The 22,027-nt window shown below is 32.4% G+C and overlaps 3 protein-coding genes across 7 annotated transcripts; 1 reads left to right on the plus strand and 2 right to left on the minus strand.

The window, feature by feature from the left end:
- Positions 1–215: 215 nt before the first annotated feature.
- LOC107623097 (protein SUPPRESSOR OF PHYA-105 1) lies at positions 216–6,424 on the minus strand. 2 transcript variants are annotated; one of them, XM_016325248.3, is made up of 8 exons: positions 6,242–6,424; positions 4,407–5,748; positions 4,094–4,251; positions 3,144–3,972; positions 2,481–2,627; positions 1,590–1,907; positions 1,457–1,516; positions 216–1,052 (listed from the first exon to the last, which is right to left on the minus strand). In XM_016325248.3, the coding sequence occupies exons 2-8, from the start codon at positions 5,700–5,702 to the stop codon at positions 858–860; spliced, it is 3,003 nt and encodes a 1,000-aa protein (XP_016180734.1). In that variant the 5' UTR covers positions 5,703–5,748; positions 6,242–6,424; the 3' UTR covers positions 216–857. The 2 variants fall into 2 exon arrangements, with proteins under 2 accessions (XP_016180734.1, XP_016180742.1); XM_016325256.3 differs by having other exon boundaries at positions 6,134–6,244.
- A 4,468-nt stretch (positions 6,425–10,892) lies between these two features.
- LOC107623110 (Transducin family protein / WD-40 repeat family protein) lies at positions 10,893–15,538 on the minus strand. The gene is made up of 13 exons (XM_088504615.1): positions 15,229–15,538; positions 14,920–15,005; positions 14,637–14,797; positions 14,300–14,378; positions 13,880–14,050; positions 13,691–13,789; positions 12,767–12,932; positions 12,552–12,658; positions 12,276–12,415; positions 12,113–12,185; positions 11,654–11,769; positions 11,394–11,511; positions 10,893–11,277 (listed from the first exon to the last, which is right to left on the minus strand). Exons 2-13 carry the CDS (start codon positions 14,965–14,967, stop codon positions 11,146–11,148), a joined length of 1,410 nt encoding a protein of 469 aa, XP_088360741.1. The 5' UTR covers positions 14,968–15,005; positions 15,229–15,538; the 3' UTR covers positions 10,893–11,145.
- Positions 15,539–16,986: 1,448 nt separating this feature from the next.
- On the plus strand, positions 16,987–19,703 carry LOC107628124 (mitochondrial adenine nucleotide transporter ADNT1-like). 4 transcript variants are annotated; one of them, XR_015905224.1, is made up of 7 exons: positions 16,987–17,358; positions 17,553–17,666; positions 18,096–18,440; positions 18,533–18,643; positions 18,730–18,846; positions 18,930–19,016; positions 19,490–19,699. XR_015905224.1 is itself a non-coding variant. In XM_021115180.2 (6 exons), exons 1-6 carry the CDS (start codon positions 17,308–17,310, stop codon positions 18,945–18,947), a joined length of 756 nt encoding a protein of 251 aa, XP_020970839.1. In that variant the 5' UTR covers positions 16,987–17,307; the 3' UTR covers positions 18,948–19,703. The 4 variants fall into 4 exon arrangements, 2 of the variants coding, with proteins under 2 accessions (XP_020970839.1, XP_088361226.1); XR_015905225.1 differs by lacking the exon at positions 19,490–19,699 and having other exon boundaries at positions 18,721–18,846; positions 18,930–18,953; XM_021115180.2 differs by having other exon boundaries at positions 18,930–19,703.
- Positions 19,704–22,027: the final 2,324 nt, after the last annotated feature.

Genomic DNA, 22,027 nt, shown 5'->3' on the forward strand with positions numbered 1-22,027 from the left:
ATTCTTCACAATCGAACAACAACGACTTTTCAAGTGTGTAATGAAACCACTTATCTCAAAATTTTAGACTTTTTAATCATAGAAGTTCTTATATCATATCATAAAAATACGTATTCCAAAAACTTAAATTGTTAGATAGAAGTATATGAATAGTTATATATCACACAAAATATAATAGTTATGTAATATAGAAAGAGATAGAAATGAACAAGAATAAAAGGTGAAAAGCATGCAACTTCTGCATAATTTTGAATGATGGTGTACAGTAATATATATTTTTTCCCTGTATCAACTACAGTTAGCTTTCTTTGTAAGTAATTCAAAAGCACATATGGTATTCTTTTGATAAATTACAATTTCATTTGGAAAGTCATGGAAATTAGTGAATAATATCTGGGGTGCATCCAAATCTGCAATTTCAGTAATATATTTTCCTCACTTCCTTAACAGACTGCAGTCTCCACCCATCCATGGAGAAACTTGGGGGAAGGAGCAAATTCAATGAATTTTGAAGGACAACAATCTTCAAGTCTGGTGCAGCTACCTTGTCGATTTGAGAGCCGCGACAAATCAAAGAAAACATAGTAGTCAAGTGAATCTTCTAAGAGAGTTACAAGGCTCCAACTTCACTGATTCTTCAATTCAAAAATCATATATTTTGGACATGCTTCATAAATTTCTTGTTCATCAAGAAATAGCTTCTTTGAGTCAATGCCATTGGACAAACTCAGAGATCCCATTCAAGCTTTATTCCCTTGTTAATAATTGAAGAATAAAGTTTAATCCGAAATATTGCGAATGCTGAAACCGAACTGCTTTTCCGATTTCATTGTTAACCAATGTATACTTTCCCACTGTCAAACCATCTGTAGCAGTTTCACAATTCCGATCGAATTGGCGGCAACAAGCATATTAGATTTCTTTTTCCAGCAGACACTAGAAACAAACTGTCCATTATTGTCATCACTAGTCGAATGACCAGAAACCGGATCGATAGATTCGAATTTGTGAGAAGTGATTGGCAATGGCAGTGACTTGTGATAACAATATACCTGAAACATATAAACATTTACAAGGTATTAGAAAAAGAACCTATGAAGTATGAACTTCAAGCATTTTCCATATAGACATAGTATAAAAGTTGGTGTTTTAGAACATAAGAACATGTAATAATGAATGGCTACAGCAACAATGGTAAGCTGACATTAATCCATGTCTAACTCCATTCTATTAGGTTCCGTTTGGTAACTGTTTTAAGACAGAAACATACAAATCTGTTTGGAGAAGGAAACAAACATAGATATAGGCAAATGCTTTTGTCCATATCTCTCATCTTTGTATTTTTTGTCTTGAGATAGTTACTAAATACAGCCTTATGGTTACAATTCGAGTGACTTAGATAAATAATATACCATGTTATAAAGTCAAGGTTATCATCATAAAGTAAAAACTATACCTCATTAGTTTCCGAACCGCATGCAATATATCCATCTGAAACAGATAAACCTACAAAATTCTGAACAAAAAGAACATGAACAACCACCAAAATTAGAACAAGACAATATATAAAAAAATGTGAAGGAACCAACCTTTTCATTACTATGACCTTTGAAGGTTAAGGCACAAGCATCAGATGACAAACCAGAAGAACTAGCTTTCTTCAGGTCCCATAGCTTCAAAGAGTTGTCAGTGGAAGCAGAAACAACTGTTTCAGCATCTACAGATTTTACATAGCTAACAGCTTTTCCATGACCACCTAAGGTGCACCAAGGGACTCGAGTGTGGCGAAGATCGTAACCGTAGACCTTGTAATCAGCTGAACCAAAGAACAAAAGGTGTGTTGAGAAACTGGAGAACTGAACACAGCATACATTGGCAGGGTTCCATATGGTTCCTACAGAGTTTCTCTGCAAAGAACAAAAACGATTGAAACACTTTATTATGTTGTTGCAATGTGAGGCAAACATGTACAATTATAAGATACGATAAAGTTTGTCATGAACACCTTATGAGATCTAGCCATGATATGAATTAACAAATACGATAACGTTTACAATTATAAGATACGATAAAGTTTGTCATGAAACCATGAATAGTTATATTTCTAACACGCCCCTTCACGCAATAGCCTCTTTTTGGGTTTGCGTGAATTTTTTACAGGCCTTCTTTCTCTTTTTATTTGCCTTATGCTGAAATTTTTTCTTTTGGGTTCAACAAGGATCGAACTCTGGACCTTTAGATCATAGAAGTTCTAATACATGTCATGAAACCACTTCTCCCAAAAGCTTAAGTTGATAGGAGAATGCACATGAATGATTATATCTCTAACAAAGTTTTAGACTAAAAATTGTTAAAGAAATATAACAAAACACAAATTTTTAACTATCAAAGGGATACTAATCTCGGTATCAAAATAAGCTATTGTAAACACAATACGATGTACTTATTCGGTATAAAATCAATAACAAAAGAAAGCATGCCTCGCCGATATTCCAGAGTTTGACAGAGCAGTCATCACTTCCACTAGCAAACATTTTTGGATCTGACAGAGAAAAATGAACAGACCAAGCTCTCTTTTGGTGCTCCATGTATTGAGACAATGGCTGACCAGTGCCTGCATCCCACATCTGAGTTCATGCATACATGAAAATACTATTATTAATGTTAAGAAAACCTCAGATATAATCAAACACCAAAACCAATGAAAGCTTTTGCAGGGTGCAAATGAGTTAAATAATTCATGAATTCTTTGGGTTTAGTTACTTCAGTTCTTAATCAAGTTCATTTGTAAAAATAAATAACTTCAGAGTTGTATGTTGTTATTATTGTTTTTTTAATTAATTACTATATGCTATTTGGCTAGTTCTATTTTTTTGTTTGAATATTCAATTAATGTATAGGGTTGTTTTTCACTCAATGTTTAAATAAGCAACATCTTCGAAAATTCAGTTTTTAGTTTTTTCAGTTACATAGAAGATTTGAACTGCAAAATTACTTTCTCCAAGAAAGTTGAAACAAACACACCCTTTAAGGTTTTAACTTGGACCAACTTGGTTTAGAAACTTTGCTTAGTTGGCAAGAAAGGACAAGACAATTTCTAATTTTTCAGCAATGACAGTTTCAATGTTGCAAAGATCACACACCTGAACAACACCATCATAATCAGTAGAAGCCAGATGATTTTTAATATAGCTGTTCCAGCACACACAGCTAAGCTTTGATTTATTCGACATCTCGACTACAGGGTACTGGATGTCAACAGAACCACTCATAATACTACTCAAGTCAAAAACCTTGATCTTCTTTGAAACTCCGGCTGCTGCGATGTAATCCTCGTCGCGGTCAAAACTCAAAGCACATATCACATTGGCAGAGCTAAGCAGATCTCGGTTTCTCAGTGTGCCGCGTTCTTCAAACTTGCTGTAACGAGCAAACTTGCATAAACCTTCAAAGAAGGTTCCTAAAGAACCAGCAGAACTCTGAATTCTATTGGGCTCCTTAGTAACATTCTCTGTATGATGCAATCTATCTCTACTTTCAATCACATCTTTATCATAGTTTGCAACGGTTGAAACCTCTTTGAGTAGCATTTGGCATCTCATTGAAAAATAAGAACTCTCTAGCTGATTTATGTTACTCAAGAATCTTGCCTCATTAGCACTTGAAATGGCATGTTCTGGAAAATGATAACTGCTTCCTATCAATTCAGCATAGTTCACTTGTTTCAAAGGAAACCTCGAATCTGTCTCGTGCGAATTACTTCTTTCTACCAACTTAATGTCTTCATCCAACCAACTTAGCTCTTCTACCAACTTTGATTCCTGTTTTTTCTTTTCTTCTTGAAGTGAGACTAGAAAATGTAGTAATTGCTGTGTTTCAGCTTCATCATCATCTGATACTCCAACCGGCAGAACATCATCTGCAGAATTTGATTTCTCTGATTCGACTATAAACTGAGACTCTAAAATCATCCTGTTAAACATAGAAGGATAATTACAATTTAAAACATTATACGAAGTCATTACAATGCATCTCCTGAAGTTGAAAAAGAATAACCAAAAGATAAGAAGAGCATCATCCCTTTTTCTGTTACCTGGTATTGGGGCGAGAAGACGGATCAGGATGAAGATGCCAAAGACAAAAGCCAGCTTCCTTTGGATTTTCTGATAGAAATCTTGGTGGTAAGATTCTATGACATAGATCTGACATCACGGCCGAATGCAACTCCCATGACTCAATATTGCACAGCAACTGATACAAATGTTCACTTAGAAGTTAAGTATGATATTTTCAGTAGATAAATCTTTACTTGCAAGCAACATCTTATCTTTAATTGATAAAAAAATCACATATCATCATAGTTAACATATTGAGGAAAATGAAATAAGTGAAAACTTTTTCTTTACCTCAAATAGAAGAACTCCAAGGCTATAAATATTTGAAGAAAATGTGCAAACCCCACCATCTAGCTCTTCTGGACTAGTATACCATTTCTCTTCTAATTGCGTTAAAGACATACATTTCTTCTCTTCTAATTTGGTGGACTCATTTACGGTAGATCCAATTTGATTCGCCATTGTAGTCCTACATCCATGAATGGAAGTGAAATGATGATGCTGCCGAAGAGATCTTGTCTCTTCATAGAGATTTTGCTGCTTCATTCTCAAGATTTGGCTCGCACCGGCGTCCTGTTCTAGAGGCATTTTTTTGTTCACATTGCAAGTCAATAATTTATGCAACTCCTGTTGGCCAGATGAACCGATGTACTTGATTTTACTCGAAGAAGGTGATAGAGTGAAACAAGATGGTCTTAAGTTTAGCATGACAACACCTTGGGAATGTGCAAAATCAACCAATTCCAGAATCTGCTTGAATATTTGTAGCCTCCCTGATTTATCGATTTTATGACCTTGTGGCCTAAGCCACTCTCTCAAGTTCATCCCGTCATTCGAGGAACCTGTGCCAGACTTCACAGTTACTTGCAGGGAAGGCGTGTTATCAGTCGCATCTGGTTTCGGCATATCAGATTGATGAGACTCATCCTCCTCCTGCCTCATAAGTACTACTCCGGCAGGACCAATTCTTCCGTCGAAGTCCTTGCAAATAACTCCCTTTCCCTTCAAGGTTTGCTTCACAATCAAATGAGAAACACTATATGCAGATGAAGTATTCTGAGTAGTTCCATTAATAACAAGGCCATTGCTCGAGGTAAAGATCTTGTCCACATTGCTTCTATTTGCAGAAACTCTCAGTGATGATTTCAGGCCCCGAAATTCGGAATCAATTCCCTTAACCCCTTTGCTTAGTCTCAATGGTATTTGCTCTTCATCTTGTTGCACAATTTCTCTACTCAAGCTACTATACCTAGACTCAATAGCTACTTGATTCCTCTGAGGGTAGAAATTAGGGTTCTTATTATGAGTTCTAACAGTTAAATCATCATTAATGTGAGCAGAATCTGTCATGGAACAATAACTAGTACTAGGAGGTCCAGATCCAGCTAAAGAAGCAACACATCTACTCAAGTTATCATCATTACCAATAACACACTCATTTTGCAAGATTTCTGGCCAACCTTCCCTAATAGTTGTGCACAATCTTGGTGACTTTTGAACACTTGGTTTGAGCAAAGAATCAAACACCTTCTTCCTCTTGTGTTGTTGTTGTTGTTCCTCAGTTCCTGTTCCACCATTTGCAGTCATAACTTCTGAAACTCAACACCAAGCAATAATCCAAATGCAGCAGTTCCTTCAAACCAAATTTTCAAAAAAAAAAAAAAAAAAATAGATCAATCAAATTCACAAAAATGATAAAACCTCAACATAAAAGTGATGAATTATTTGAACCCAAAAAAAAAAAAATGCAAATGGGGTTCATAAAAGACATTCCTTTTTCATCTCAATAAGAAGAATTTTGATCACTAAAATTTAAAATAAATAACAGAAAACCTCTAACATAGAAGTGATCAATTATTTGCACAAAAAAAGCAAATGGGGTGCATAAAAAACATTGCTTTTTATGTGATGACACAAATACATGTAAGTGAATGTTGTTTTGCTTAGTTACAACAAAAACAAGAAACATGTTTGGATTGGCATGCATGTAGGATTGAAAAGAGATAAAAATCTTCAACCATTTTTTGTCACAATAAAGTAGCAATGAAACTTTGAAGGCATAGTAACAATCAATGGAAGAGAAGAGAGGATAGAATGAATAATGATAATGGAAGATAGTTGGTTACCTCAGCTAAGTAATTAACCAAGAGTTTTTCATTGATGCTGAGGGAAAAATATCTTCTTGGCCACAACACTGACAAGCAACAAATTATGAAACCAATGAATGCTTTTGAATGAATTCAGAGCAAAGAAAAACTATTGGGTTGGGTTGTTAGTTTGAGATATTTATGAAGAATTATTATGGACACAATTTTATTTATAAAGTTTTTTGCTTTTTCATTACTGGTATTCAGAACACTGTCCACGTCTGAGGCAAAAAGTGTAGCCACGATGTTTTTTATTTTGTTTTATAGCCACCGATAAATACATACGAATAAAGGCTCATTTTTTTGGATATGTAAGTGTGTTGTGCATGATTATGGAACTGGCAAGTGGGTGATGCTAGATATGAATATGGGACAGTTTTTTTTGAACCATGAAGGGAAGAAAACCGACTGTCTGATTATTTTATAAAAAAAATTAAGAATACAAATCGGACAATCAGATTTGTGTGGGAGGAAAAATTGGAGGGTCCGATTTGTACTTTTATTTTTTTATTTTAAAAACAAAAATCAGATTGTCCGATTTTAATATTAAAACTTTTTTAATTGTCTAAAACACAAATCGGACGGTAAATCGGACGGTCCGATTTGTGTATTGAATTTTTTTTTAATTTTTTAAATATAAATCGGAGGAGGGTCCAATTTATTCTTGATACCACAACTGCGTAAAACATCCATACACTACACCATTTTTCTTTCTATATCTAAATTAAAAAGTGTACGAATAAAATCATATTCGTTGTTTATTTTCAATTTTCATTTTCTCAATCAAAGAAGTAAAATTAAAGAAATTTTTGCTTGTTCTAACTAACATCCATTTGAAAGTACAAAAATTATCTAAATATGATGGCACAATATTAGAAAAGATCAACTGAATCTTTAAACGATAATAATGACAATCTAAATAAACACTTTCTTAAGGAAGTAAATTTACTATTTCGGTATTTCCATTACTTTGCTGAGTTGGATGTGTTAGCTTCATTTGCATTAGATTATCAATTATTGAGACTTAGATTTTGAATCTTAACAACAAGCACTTCTTATAGTTTTGATGTAGCATCTAGCGATTTGAATATTTGTATAAAAATTTCATCTACATTAATTTTTCTATTTTCTTTAATTTTTTTAGTTTATATTATATATTTATAAAAAACCTAATATTTGAATTTTAATCCTCTAATTTTTGAATTTTTACATTAAAGGATAAAGAGAACTGTTACACATACAAATTTTTTTGGCTTACAACTTATACAAGTTACTCCAAGCCCAAGAAAAAAACACGCGCCCCTTCCACAACACGTTCACTCTTCCTCTTCTTCCTCAATCAAAACGCAAACCATCAAGATTCAAGGGACATTTGAAACAAATTACTACGATTCTGCAGAAACGTTCCAATTCCTTGCAAAAAGTAGAAGATATCAAAAAGAAAAGATACAAATCTCCATAAAAAATCACTAAAAAAAAAGAAGAAACATTATTTAAGGTCCTATTTTACTGTTCTTCTAGGTTTTTCTTTTAGATTGTCTCTGTCATGTGCCTTATCCTTAACCAGCAAAACATTTCAAAGCTTGATTTCAGACCATGAAAATCGAAAAAAACGAAGCAAAGAGAGAACGCACGAGGAGATCTAACAAATTTGGCAAGAAACTCAAAAAAAGAAACTAAATATTTTAAAAAATGGAAGTTATATATTTGCGCGTTAATTGATTTGAATTGATTTAAAATTCTGTTAAAAAGACACGTAAATTTAATGGGTATGTTTTGTTCAGACTTGTAAAGCTTGTAAATGCAAAACACTTGAGATTAATCCGAGGATAAAATATAATCTTTTCGAAAAGAGGATTAACATTAATAGTGACATAAATTATCTCTCCGAAAACACTAATTTATCTCTTGCAATCACAAATAGTTTAGCTTTGATTAATGAAACATCTCTTTCAATAGCAGGTATACCATTTAAACTCAGATTTTAATTTGAATATATTAATAGCTTATCTTTATTTCTGTTGTTATTCCAATATATACAATACTATGTAAATTAAAAATTACTATTATCATCAAATGTTGTACTTAATACTTAGATGAACATTTAAATTCTTAAATGTATTTGAATAAAAATATAAAACAATTTTACAGTAGTATATTAATATAAAAATTTATTTGAATAATATTAGTATTTGGATTAATACTTACGTTGCTTCTTATAGAATTATGCATGAGTATGATCCTTCTAAATTTTAACAAACCAAAAAAAAATTTATAAATCATATAAAATATTATTTTAGTTTTTGACGTTTAAGTCAAAATTTAATTTGATCTCTAATATTTTAAAATTTTATTCTGTCCTAAAAAATTTTAAATAAATTTAATGTTGTTCTATCATTAAATTTGACACTAATAATTAACGGAATAAATGACACAGACGTTAATAATATTACTAATTAAGTTATATCTTTTTTATATATTAAAAAATGTAACTAAAATTTTCTTGTAATATTTCTTCTCTTCAATTTTCTTTTGATACAAAATTCTAAATTCTAACAATCAATCATCAACGCTGCAAAATAAAAAATTTTTATATTAATGATCGTTGGATTGATTTTATATTTTTACTTACATACTAAATCGAATGCTATCACCTCTTTAATATGTGAATTGTTTGTGTCAAATTTAATAATAGAACAATATTAAACATATTTTAATTTTTTTTGTGATTGAACTAGAATTCTTAAAATTTTTTGAGACTAAAATAGAACATTTACAATATTAAAAATTAAATTAAAGTTCGACTCAAACATTAAAAATCAAATTATACTTTACCCTCTATAAATATTAAATGAGTCAAATTAATTTTTTAATATACTTAAATTAATCCATTTAAAAGACTTTTAAAAATTAAAATAACTTATATTTATTACTCACAAAAATAACTTTAACTTATGAAAATCAACATAAAGCTAAAAAAGTACATTAACTGCATTAACCCAATTAAAAAGTTGAAGTTTTCAAAAAAGAGATGGTTGTGAAGGTGGACACGAGAGTGAGAGTACAGATTCAATGGTCAAGGATTAGCCCATGGGATTTGGCGGCTGATTCAGTGGCATAATTGTAATTAATTCATAAAACAGTGGCATTTTGAAGAAGAGAAAAGGAGAGGTTTACATTGGTTTGGTGGGTCCCAATTTGGTAGTGCCAATGATATTTGTTGATTTTTGTGGCGTGGACCTTCTTTTGGCCACACCCTCCACCGTTTACCACGTCACCTTATTGTGTAAGCACAAACAATAAATAAATAAATGAAAAGCACAAAAATTATTGGCTGATTTTCTTTTTTAAAATTTGGATCCATTAAATTTTAAATTTTTATTTTAGAGAATAAAGTGTGATTTCTCATTTTTAAATAGTTTCTCTTTCATATTTTTTTTTTGTTTCACCTATAAAATAAATAATAAAAGATCACATTTTATCTTTTAAAATAAAATTCAAAATTTAAAAAATTCAAATTCTTTTTTATATAAAAAATATTGATATTTTTTGTAAAAATAAAATTATTTGGTGTAATTATATGTGGATAGATTTTGTAAGTGAGAAGTCACACGTAAGGGGGCATATTACAACTCATAGAGGATGTATTGCAACACGTGGAGGTGTTGAATATTTCCACAATACTGAATTTTCACTGCCATATTAAAAATAATTTCTGAAAATTATTGCTATTATTTAAAATTTTGTTATTTGTGAAAATAATTTTGTAAAATATGAATAGAATTATTGTGTAGATTTATATAGGGCTAATCCTGGACAAAATGTTAATGCATTTTCAAAAGAATAAAGAGTGCAGCAATTAACTTAATAAGTCATTATTGTATATTATTAATATAAAATATCATAACTAAAAAATTAAAATTTATTTAATTAACAAAGTTTGATATTTAAGGATAACCCTTAATAATATAGTACTTGAAGTTTTAATATCGTACATTTATTTCTAACAAAGGTGCTCTGTCACTTTTGATTCTATCTTTCAAATTTGTTTTGATTGTTTCTACCACCCAACCATAATACCTACTTTCTAAACCTTGTCTTTTCTGGTTTAGGCACTAAACTTTATAGTTAGTCTAGGTTGAACAATATTGCAGTCATAATTAATCATTTCAACAGTATAAAAAAGTTCCACACTACTACTCTTCAAGTAGAATCAAGTTGAATGTAACTTGTCCTAGTTAACAAAAGCTAGCCAAAAATTAATACTCAAGTGTTAATATATAGTACATTTAGTTTGTATTTGTATTTTCTTTTTATTTTTAATATTTTCTGTTTTAAAATCTTGTAAAAAAGAGAAATAAAAATAAAAATCATAATTTTTTTCTTTCATAAAATGTTAAAAACAAAAATCACTAAAAAACGCAAATCAAACACACTCTAATTTTCTTCAAACAAAAAGTCATAATAGTTATTTCAAATTATAAACTATATAGTACAATAAATTATTCAACTAAGAGAATAAATTGATCTTATAAATGTAAACTATCTATAAAAAATATATAATCAAAATCTGAATTTCTATATAAGGAATGTCATACTCTAAACTAATTTAAAATACTAAAATAATCAATATATAAGGTTACTGATATAGCCAAAAAGTCCTCGGTGAATATCATTTTAATTTTGACACAAAATAGAGGTAACTTGCATAAGAATAATAACACTTTGTACCTTAACTTCCCCAACATGAACATAGAAGAAAGAAAATACAAAAGCAAACAAATTAAAAGGAAGATGCAAAACTTTTGTACCCAGAAGCATCTAATCAGATCAATAAGTAGATGCTGAACACTGAGGCCATGTATCTACTATATGTCTGTCTATCAAGCACCATCTGATGGCAAAGTGCTCTGAATATTTGAAGGCATAAGGATGTTGAATCCATCTGCTGCTGTAGATACAATCATCCCAGGAATCTGAGCATGCCAATGTAGTTCTTTGAGGTCTTTTTGTCCCTGATTTGAGATGAAAAGAAAATAAATGAATAGAACTAACCATGAGGATAAAATTTCAAATAGGATTTGCATTAAAAGAGAGTGCTTATGATTTCAACATTTAGAGTTTGACCTACCTGATGAATAAATAGTAGTTGGGGAGGAAGATCTTCAGGGGCATTCACTAGTTCTTTGGTTTGAGCCTTGAATTCAGCCTCCTCTTCCTCGTCCTTTTCTAAAGAAAGGTCCCATATCCTGTACACAAGTCAACACAGATTACTCGCATTTTTCTAATCGCAAACAATTATAAGACAAAATAGATGATTGATGGATACTAATATCTATTTGGAAGTTGATTAATGGCATTTGGAGATAGAGGTATAAATATTTTACTCACGTAAGCTGATTATCGGATGACGAAACGGCCAATGATGAGGCTTCATGTGGACTCCACTCAATGGATGTGATTGGGTGTTTATGGTATTCAAAATGTGCTACCACAGAATCTCCTTCCTAACCACAATAATGCAGTTTTCGCATGAGATTTGTGAAAACAGCACTAAAAAATATCAGCCGAAAGATCAGACATATGTAAGCTAAGTCTTCACCATAATGCATCTCAAAGGATAAGATAAGGAATCATGGGTAAAAATATTATGTTAAGTACCATGTGATCCAAATCTTTTTCTAAGAAAAGTGACTAAGAAAGAAAGCATCCTTAATACAAGTCTATGAGAACACAACACACAACAAATGCAGTAAGATCTGTATTATGAATGAAATCATGTTCATTATTTTGTTGTTTTTCTTTAAGGGTATAGGGTGATCTTGACCGCTACAATCATAGAGCTCATACCTTGAGCAATCTGAGATCACGAATGGAAATTGTCCCATCATCACTCCCCGAGGCCAACATAATACTAGCCAACCTACTCAGTTTAATCAAGTACAATATAAGAAAGACATGTAGAATGAATGGCAGTGAAATAGAAGCATCATAAAAGTGAATGCATTAATACCTGTTCCATGATATAACATTCACATCAGCGTTATGTGCTTTAAAAGATGCAGCTGGAGATTTCCCCCGTCGAGTATCCCATATAGCAATGCTTCCATCCACAGAACAAGAAGCAAAAACATCAGGCTCCGCAGGGCTCCACTGCAGGTATTAATTGAACAATACATCTCATTTTAGATGGATAGATGAAGAAAAACTACTTTTACATTGCAGATAGGACTGCACAAATATTCAAACAATAAGAAGAGCAACTAATGCTTTTTGCATTAGTACATACTTGCAGATCTTCAACACTAGCAGTATGTCCAACAAAAGGAGTATTGTCAATATTCCATGTTGCAGCAGATGTCGGTTCCCACAGATAAATACAATTCTTGCAATCCCCTTAAAACATGAACACACCATTGTCAAGCCTCATATTTTCATTATTTTGTAAACGACACACTAGCAAAAATGTAGCTAAACTGAGAAAAAGATATAACCAAAGATTACCAGATACAAGCCTTCCAGGAACAAGAGGATTCCAGTCAATAGCATAGCCTTCATCTTTGTGTTTATATTTAGATAGGGGGTCCTGAGTAAAAACTGCAGCAGCTCCTTGGATACCTTCTGTTTCTGACTCTGCTAGAGCATTCAGATGAGAGCTTAAGTCCCAAACCTACAAATCAACTAGTTAACTATCAGATTGTATACTAGACCAAAGAAGGTATGAGGCATAGTAAGAACGAAGTGGAAGTTAACGTTTATTATTGTATAAGATAATCTAGAATAGCATAGATGCATGTTTCATGTTAGTTGCTGTAAATAATTGAGTATTTAGTAGTTATAATGTTTTTTGAGCAATTAGGACTAATCAACCATATTTTCCTGGAGCTACAATTTATCATATCTAATCATGCTATTACTAGCTTTGAAATTTGTTAGAAATGTTGTATCCCGAACTGTTGTAAAACCAATTATAAAGGCGTGTAGTCCTATTTAGTTCCTATAATAAAACAAAAAACAAAATTATGGCCTGGGGTAGTATTTGATTTCTCTAACAAGAACCTAACGGAGTGCCATAATAGAAAGATTTATATGAAGTTGAGCCAAAGTTTTATGATTCCATGTTTTTCAAAACTAAGCCTGCAAAGTACAGAAGCACGTCATAGTAACTAAACCAGTAAAGTCCTATTCACAATGATGTAATTAACTGTTACTTTTTTCCCTATGAACAATTTTTCGTTTTCTCTTATACTCTGATAGTACCAAGCTTAACTCTGTTAGATTCAATTGAAAGATAATTTGTGCCTCTATCTTGACAATCATAAGTTTGTAACCACCTGAACCAGAGACCCCGACTCAAACATATTAATTTGACCAGCTTAAATGACTTGAACATCCATGAAAACTAAACCATATGGTCGAGAGTCTGACCTGTACATAACCAGTATCTGCCCAAGCTGCACATATATGTGGGTTTTGTGACATGGAGCGTATACGGTTGACACATCCTTCGTGTGTTACCTTCCGCAACTGTAAATGCGAGAAGAATCAAAATTTTAAGATCAATCTTTAGAACACTTAATAAAAGGAACAAATACAAACAAAAATCAGGGCTGTTGCCTGCAAGGTGGGACCCCGAGCTCCATTTTCATCTTCATCGTCACTATCATCTTCACTATCACTATCCTCGCCATCCTCATCACCTTCATGTTTAGGCACCAGCTCACGTCTCTTCCCAGTAATATTTGAAACTTTAAATATTCCAATAGAATTCCAGGAAGCTTTCTCCGCCTTGAGTGCATCCAACATAACAACAATATGACATTGTCAAACAACGGAAGCAAAAATGAAAATAGATAGAAGATACAAAATAATTAATAATAATAATAATAATAAAGAGAAATACCCTCCTAAATGTTAGTAAATACATAGCTTGATATCAACTTCTATAATCCCCGTTTCAAAATTGAAAATGTTAATTCATAATAAAAACATCAACTTGATTAATTGAAAATGTTAATTCATAATAAAAACACTCACCTGAGTCCCTGCCATGAAATATACTGTGTGGGGAAATTCTGTTCGAACTAAACCCAGAGTGTCTCGTACAATATCAAAGCTGTTTAAACATATTCATAGCTTTAGATTATTGAAACTAAGCAGAAATTAGAACAAGTTTCCAAAAAGGCAGCATCGAGTTTCCCTCGGAATTACAATGCTGACGACAAAGCAAACCAACTCTACTCAACACGCCTTTGATCATAGTGTAACACTATGTCCATCGACAACAAATGGGTTTTGTTTCATATAAATTGCAAACGGATTACAAAACCAAAAGTATGAGAGGAAAAAGGATCAATGCTCATTCAAATTTTACCTCAAACAGGGCCATCCGATGTGAAAGGCATGAAGAGAGTTGTAAGCAGAAGGATCACACTGGAGTTCCTCACCTTCCTCCAACTTGTCCACACCAGGTTGCCACACCTTCACCGGATGTTGCGGCGGCACCGAAGAAGACCCTTCCCCTTTCTTCGAACCCTGAATTTATTTTAGTTCCACACAAATCCAGAAAAAACGAAAATGAGATAGATACAGCTACAAAAGAAGCAGAGAGTAAATCGAGGTTGTGGAAGAGGGTTAACTAGGCCACAAGATTGAACCTTGTTCTTTCTCTTGGCTTTCATACGGTGTTTTATCCCGCGAGTCATCTTCAAATTAGTTCAGATTCTTCTTCAGAGTTGAGAAACTGATGCAAAATCGACAAGCCAATGAATTACAAAAGGAAAACCATATATAATAACTCGAATCGTATTCAGACTAATTTTCGAAACAACTCAAACTATATTATATTATAATAGCTCAAGCTCAAACAACAAAAAAACACCTAGCACAAACACATACATATACCAATTCACAATTTGGTAGCCATTTTCAACTGTGACAGAAAAGGAAGGGATAGGAAGAGATACCTGTTGGTGTACCAATCCAATAGACGGCGGCGACACGATGTGTTGTGGCGGCGGAGGAACACGCTTTATGGAATGGAGTTATGAGGCTGAGCTCAATAGATGTGCGAGAGAAGTTGAATGAGTAAGCTTGAAGCTTGAGTAGTGTCCAGTCACCGGAGGAGAGTGGCCGCCGTGAAGGTTGGGTGGAAGGGAGCTAGGGAATGAGTGGTACAACTACTGAGTCAGACTGGCAGTGAGTGCGGTGCCCCAATTCCCTAAAACCCCTAACTTGCTTGCTTACTTTCTCCCAACCGGGCTCGGCCCAGCCCATCCGGATAAAACCTGACTTTAATCAGATTGATTATTAGATAGGCCTGGCAGCATGGATCCTACTCAGCCGACCCAATTCGGTCGGGTAGGATTGCCAATCCGATTCGCTGCGGGTAGGGTTGGGCGCGGAGCAGGTTGGCTTGCGAAGCTTTTTGAACCAAGGACCTTAAACATGTGTAAAAGTTTTTTTTGCCATTGAACCAAATTTATAAATTTGTGAACTTTACTCATTTATTTTTATAAAATATATTTCTTATTTAATGAGATATAAATACAATTTTTAATAATCTAGTGGCTTTCATTTTTGTCAATCCGCAAGTAGGGTTGGATACCCATGGATTGAGTGCGGGTAGAGTTAAGATTGGGTATTTCTCAACCCGTGGGTAGGGTTAGAGTTGGGTTCAAACCCTACCCTACCCATTGCCACCCCTATTATTAGACCACTAGAATTGTTTAAAGTTACCAAGCTAGTAATTTTTTTTTTTTTTTTATAATAGTTACTATTTAGTTAGGACTGACAATACATATCCTACGGGTAATTAATATGGACCAACCCGTTAAGATAGAGCAACACATCTTTTATAAAAATTAAGTATAGTGAAGGAGGTGAGAGTTAAACTCATAACCTCTCTCATGTAACGATTTACAATAAATGAGTAATCACTAAACTAGTTAGTTAATTTAATAATTTAGAGTATTAGTTTTTTATTTTTAATTTTATTAATATGTATGAAATTTAGATTGAAATTTATATTTGCTTTGAAAAAATTTGATATTTCTACAGATAGAGTAAAGTAGGGTAGAATTTAGAACTTTAGAGTGCGAGTAGAGTTAGGATTGAGAGATTCTCAACTCGCGAATAAAATAAAAATTAAAATAAAGTTTAAATAAAATTTTTAACCTACATGTAGAGTTAAGATAGAATTTAAATCCTACCCTATTTTACCCATTGTCAGCCTTATATTTAATATTAACAAACTAGTATTTCAATTTGTTAATAATATATAAACAATATTTGATATTATGAAATGTAGTAATATATTCAAATATTTTTTTTTTCTGATAAACGAGCAGGATCAGAATGAAAAATTTAGTAAAGAATATAGTTCATTTTAAAATTCTACGGAATTTAAACTCACACATAGAATTAGAATAAAACTTAAATCTTATTCTATTTTACATATTATTATCCTTAAATATTCGAATAGTATCAAAAATTGTACAATGCTAATATTGATTATTGGTCAACCTAAAGAATTAGTACAACTAAAATTTTCAAGAAATAATAAATAGATTAGAAAAAGAAAAATCAATTTGTATAAGAAAAAATCTTCATAATATTTCCTTTTTTATGTAATATTTTGTCATTTTAATGTTTTTCTTATATGTTATTTATACATTAAAAATTAATAATCATGGTGTTACAAGTTCTCTGAGAAGGCTACTAATTATAATCAGAATCATGGTGTTACAAGTTCTCTGAGGAAACACATGGAAAAAGGAGAATTAGAGTGAAATCTGACAGAATATAGAAAGCAAACTCAATAGTCATGCAAGTACATAGCCATAACTTATTACATCATGATCATAGTAGCAAACCTTAGATGTTTGCCAAACTGAGTTGAAATCACACAACTGTGCTATAATCTCTGGAAAAATTTGGTGGTTTAAAAAGCCATATCAGCATTTTTCATTGTACTTTCTGCAGAGGATGCTCAGCTGACTCCTGTTTTACGACTTGGAGCTGGAGCATGTGCTGGAATAATTGCCATGTCTGCAACTTATCCAATGGATATGGTTCGAGGTAGGATAACTGTACAGGTAAACTTTTTCCATTCTTTTTTATTTTTTACCAAACACGTTTTACTTTTGAGCTAAATTGTTAGTCGAAAATGCGTGAAGGTAATACCTCTTATAATTGCTGTATGATTAATTGGAGAGACGAATTGTGTTAAGTTTACCCTTGCCCTTTGCAGTTTATTTGACATCATGTGTTGTTGGTATTCTGCTTGCAGACTAAGAAATCCCCTTATCAGTATAGAGGAATGTTACATGATCTGTCTACTGTACTTAGGGAAGAAGGTCCACGTGCTTTATACAAGGGTTGGCTACCTTCAGTAATTGGAGTTGTGAGTCATTTAATAATATGTATTCTCTTTCTATAGTCGATGAGTGTGACCATGATCATATACATGGAAGAGAACTTCATCCCATGTTCTTTTTTCAAAGATGATATCATTATGAATTAATAAACTTATGTTACATCAGATGTTTCTACCTGGACCTCTTTGTTTTTGACAATTTCATGCTTGGATCTGTTAGCTTTTCTTTTAAATTTAAATTAATTTAAGATCCTTAACTAAGCTCTTAATAAATTATATTAGTGGGTTGAGCCTTTTCTCAATTTATTTTAAAAGCTCTTTATGTAAACTTCTAAAAGTATTTGCTGATATTTTTTTGGCCTTGCTTGTTTGTGGATGTTAGACTACTACGCCACAATTTCTCGAACACGTTTCTCACATGTAGTTGACTTGATATTCTCGCTCTTATTTTTCCAGATTCCTTATGTGGGTCTCAACTTTGCTGTCTACGAGTCTTTAAAAGATTGGTTAATCAAATCCAAACCGTTTGGTCTAGCTCAAGATTCTGAGTTGAGTGTGACAACACGTCTGGCTTGTGGTGCTGTTGCCGGAACTTTTGGACAAACTGTTGCTTATCCTCTCGACGCCATTCGTCGAAGAATGCAGATGGTGGGCTGGAACCATGCTGCTTCTGTTGTAGCTGGGGACGGAAGAGGCAAGGTCCCGCTCGAATACACTGGAATGATAGATGCATTTAGGAAAACCGTTCGATACGAGGGATTTGGTGCATTATACAAGGGTCTGGTGCCAAATTCTGTAAAGGTCAGTCTCATCTAATATACTCAAGAGGTACAATCCTTTTAGTGGCCTTACTTTTGTTGCATTGTAACATTCTTCAACTTGCTGTTTTCAAGAGAATATGGCGGGAGAAAAGCTGTCTTCCTCTCTATCACTACTTCAAATTCAAGACTGTCCTTTGCTCAGAGAACGCTGCAAGAAGAGTTGCTGCTGAACTCTCTGTAAAGGTAACTATAAACTTGATGGATCTATAGTTATTGATATTTAAAATTGCTCTATATGAATCTAATACCAACTCAAATAGACTTTCTAGGGGCCTGAAGAGATAGATAACTACTATGGTCAAGATAAGGATCTGATTTCATTATGGATTCAACCATTAGAATGTGCATTAGGACAGCTTCTGTGGCAGTTTCAACTTGGTGAGCATGTAAGTACTTTTCTAAAAATTTTTCATTGTGGTATTGTTATTTTGATATCAAACTTTTCTCAAGCTGAGTTTATCCCTTTCAGTTCTGTTTTCAAAGCTAAAAAAGGATGGCAACAATGTTGATCACATCATTGTGTATTTATCATAGCAGGTTCTGATCATTTTCTTATGTGAGTGTCTCTCTATATTCCCATTATTAGTGTATCAGCCTGATCAAGTGAATCATCTGATAATCAAATCTATTCTTGTTTAAGTTGAGATTCAATATTATCAGTCAATTCATTAAGAAGCCATTATTATTAAACGCATCGAATGCTAAGTACAAGAAATCATTATGAATTTTTGCTACAAATGTTTTACTGCACAACAACATCACACATTAAAATGTTCATCATATCATAATTTTATATAAAATTAACGTTTATTAGGAACAGCTTCTAAGAAAAAAGTTTTAAACTTGGCAACAAAATTTCCACAAAGAAAATAATTCCATTGGTCACACAAAAGGCTTGAATGATACTCCTCTCATGCGCTTAGTATACTTTAGCTGGTATTATAAGATTATGTTTGCAAGCTTAATTTGGATATTCCTTTTGAAATTTTGGTAACATAAAATGCTAATTATATTATTGGATTGTAACAGCTAGCTTTCAACTAAACTCTCTATGAGGATTAAGCTTGATGATCAATAGGTATTCAATTTTTTTTTTTGGTCTTGGGGGTATTCATATTTTCATATCGCTCTATCTCGTGCATTTCTTGTGGATATCAACTAAAAATAGATTTTCTAGAGGGCCTGAGGATTTTTTTTTGTTAATCTAGTTCGGGGATTTGGGCTGGACTTTTTTTTTTCAGATTGACATATACATCATTGTACAAAAAATTAATGGAACAAATTCCAAGCATGAGTATTGAGTGCTCATTTTATGTTTGATAGGTAGACAGTGTAAAACATAGTTATTTTTAATGTCTGTCATATTATATAATTAGATGTATGTATAAAATAACGAGAACGCATCAAATTAAATTCAATAAGAAATGACATAAAAAGCAAGAAAGATCTAATTTTCAAGAGGGTCTGAAGATGAAATTTTGAAGTAAATTTTTTTTGTTAATCTACTTCGGGCTGGGCTTTTTTTTCAAATTGACACATACATCGTTGTACAAAAAAATTGATGGAACATTGCTTATGGGATGAATTCCTAGCATTAGTGCTCAGTTTATGTTTGATATAGGTAGACTATGTAAAACGATGAACCACATCCTTTTTTTTTTGAAGATTATTTATACAGTTAATGTAAAACATAGTTATTTCTACCATTGTGATATTACGTAATTGAATGCGCGTGTAAAATTAATTTATACTAATAATATATTAAAATTAAATTCAATAAGAAATGACATAAAAAGCAAGAAAGATCTAAACAGAGAAAACAGAATTCCAATTACATGTACCGATGATGTTCTAATATTACATTGAACTTGTTAAATATCTTTTTCTTGACAAAGGTATGTTTGTTTTCACTATTACCAACCCAAGTAAATGTTAGGTCCCAAAAAATAATAATAACATCAACATGAGCTGCTCCTCACTAATATTAGCATTAAGAGTATCCAGATGCTCATTTTAAATAAAAGCAACCTCAGTGAGCGATAAAATTTGTAGAAGACCGAGTAAAGATTTACTTCATTTGACAAACAAATTATGGACCATCTTGTTATTAGATAAATAAATATTTGTTTCTATGGTTTAATAAACTAAAGTTGATTCATCTGACCAATCACCTAATTAAAGATTGATAACTATTACCTTTGTCGTGATTCATGCCACAGTTGAAGCCTTCCTCAACTTGCAGTTTTGTTGCATCTTAGAGACTTAAAAAGACACAATAAAAGTTCAAAACAAACTATTAAACTAAGACTAAGGCATTAAATTATTGGAAAATTATCAGGTGTACCGGAGAACAACGGTGTTCCAGTTGTTTTAACCGTTGATTTCAATTAATATATATTATATATATCTTTTATAATTAAGATCAATGGTTAAAATAACTGGAACACCGGTGTTTTCGGTACACCTGATAACCTTCCTAAATTATTAAGACAAGTACCATGCATTCTTGTTATTAATAACTTAATAATATAAGGGTAATGCTAGGGAGATAAAAAAAAAACAGCCAGAACTTACTTTATTTAGCATTCATTAATTATCGCAACAATTAATATGTTACCATGATATACATACAAAAATCTGGTGCCAAAATGCTCTTAGTTTTATATAGTAAGTTTCCACAAAGACTAGTAGTGTCAATTGGTGACGCGGAAACAACACCACTTGCAAGAAAGAATTAAAAAATGAGTTAGAGCAAAGCCAATTAAGCACTCCATTTCTATGAATTTTCTAAGTTACCTCGGAGACCGATACCGTGTCTTGTTGCTATAAGGAATCATTGACCGCGTCTAAGTATATACCACTTTTTTTGGAAAGCTTTCTTGGGTTAGAGTATAATTAAGATCAATTAGCATTATTTAGCATATTTAAATATTAATTATAGGATATGTTATTTTTATTATATCGATTTTTTTAACACTTATAAATACTCTTCTATATTTTATCATGAGGAATGCTAGGGGGCCAGCAATTTTGGTGTTTTGTAACCATCAATTGGCCATCAATAGTATTTTTAATGGTGTGAGATTATATCTAATGGTGGAGATCACTCACTTTTGATTTGATGGTTAAGTGCTGGCCAGAAAATACAAAAGTTGGTGGCCTCCTAGACTTTTCCATTTATCATTTCACACAACTTAAATACACTCAAACCTTTTCTCTATCGTCCTCTTTTACCTTTCTAACACTTGGTTTTAACTCTCTAGAATTTCTTGATAATGTATTTCTCTAAGAAGACAACAATATTTACATCCAAAAATTCAATAAAAGAATCATTATGATAATTACCGAATGCTGTAATTACCTAATGCACGTTTAAATTTTGGTCGTGCATCAGTTGAAAAATGCTTCCTCAACTTGCAAATCTAATAGCTTTATAGCATCCCTGGGAACTAAAAACACAGAATGTGCATACAAGGAGAAAAATCATCGTTTCTACCAACAGCCACATTTTTCCAACCAAAAACGTGGCCACAAAGTAAGCGTAGCAATTGATACCAAAATACGTGG

The sequence above is a fragment of the Arachis ipaensis genome, chromosome B2 (assembly GCF_059453495.1).
Source record: "Arachis ipaensis isolate K30076 ecotype BB chromosome B2, ASM5945349v1, whole genome shotgun sequence".
Taxonomy (NCBI): Eukaryota; Viridiplantae; Streptophyta; class Magnoliopsida; order Fabales; family Fabaceae; genus Arachis; species Arachis ipaensis.

What these genes read in the sequence shown, in the direction of transcription:
- LOC107623097 (XM_016325248.3), bottom strand. Translation starts at nt 5,702, where the DNA reads ATGACTGCAAATGGTGGAACAGGAACTGAGGAACAACAACAACAACAC. An exon ending in ATTATGATGGTGTTGTTCAG is followed by an intron (nt 2,628 to 3,143) that starts GTGTGTGATCTT and finishes GCATGAACTCAG; the next exon opens with ATGTGGGATGCAGGCACTGG. An exon ending in AACTCTGGAATATCGGCGAG is followed by an intron (nt 1,908 to 2,480) that starts GCATGCTTTCTT and finishes TGTTCTTTGCAG; the next exon opens with AGAAACTCTGTAGGAACCAT.
- LOC107623110 (XM_088504615.1), bottom strand. Translation starts at nt 14,967, where the DNA reads ATGACTCGCGGGATAAAACACCGTATGAAAGCCAAGAGAAAGAACAAG. An exon ending in GTGATCTCAGATTGCTCAAG is followed by an intron (nt 11,770 to 12,112) that starts GTATGAGCTCTA and finishes TATTGTGGTTAG; the next exon opens with GAAGGAGATTCTGTGGTAGC. An exon ending in AACTACTATTTATTCATCAG is followed by an intron (nt 11,278 to 11,393) that starts GTAGGTCAAACT and finishes ATCTCAAATCAG; the next exon opens with GGACAAAAAGACCTCAAAGA.
- LOC107628124 (XM_021115180.2), top strand. Translation starts at nt 17,308, where the DNA reads ATGTCTGCAACTTATCCAATGGATATGGTTCGAGGTAGGATAACTGTA. An exon ending in TACCTTCAGTAATTGGAGTT is followed by an intron (nt 17,667 to 18,095) that starts GTGAGTCATTTA and finishes TTATTTTTCCAG; the next exon opens with ATTCCTTATGTGGGTCTCAA. An exon ending in TGGTGCCAAATTCTGTAAAG is followed by an intron (nt 18,441 to 18,532) that starts GTCAGTCTCATC and finishes GCTGTTTTCAAG; the next exon opens with AGAATATGGCGGGAGAAAAG.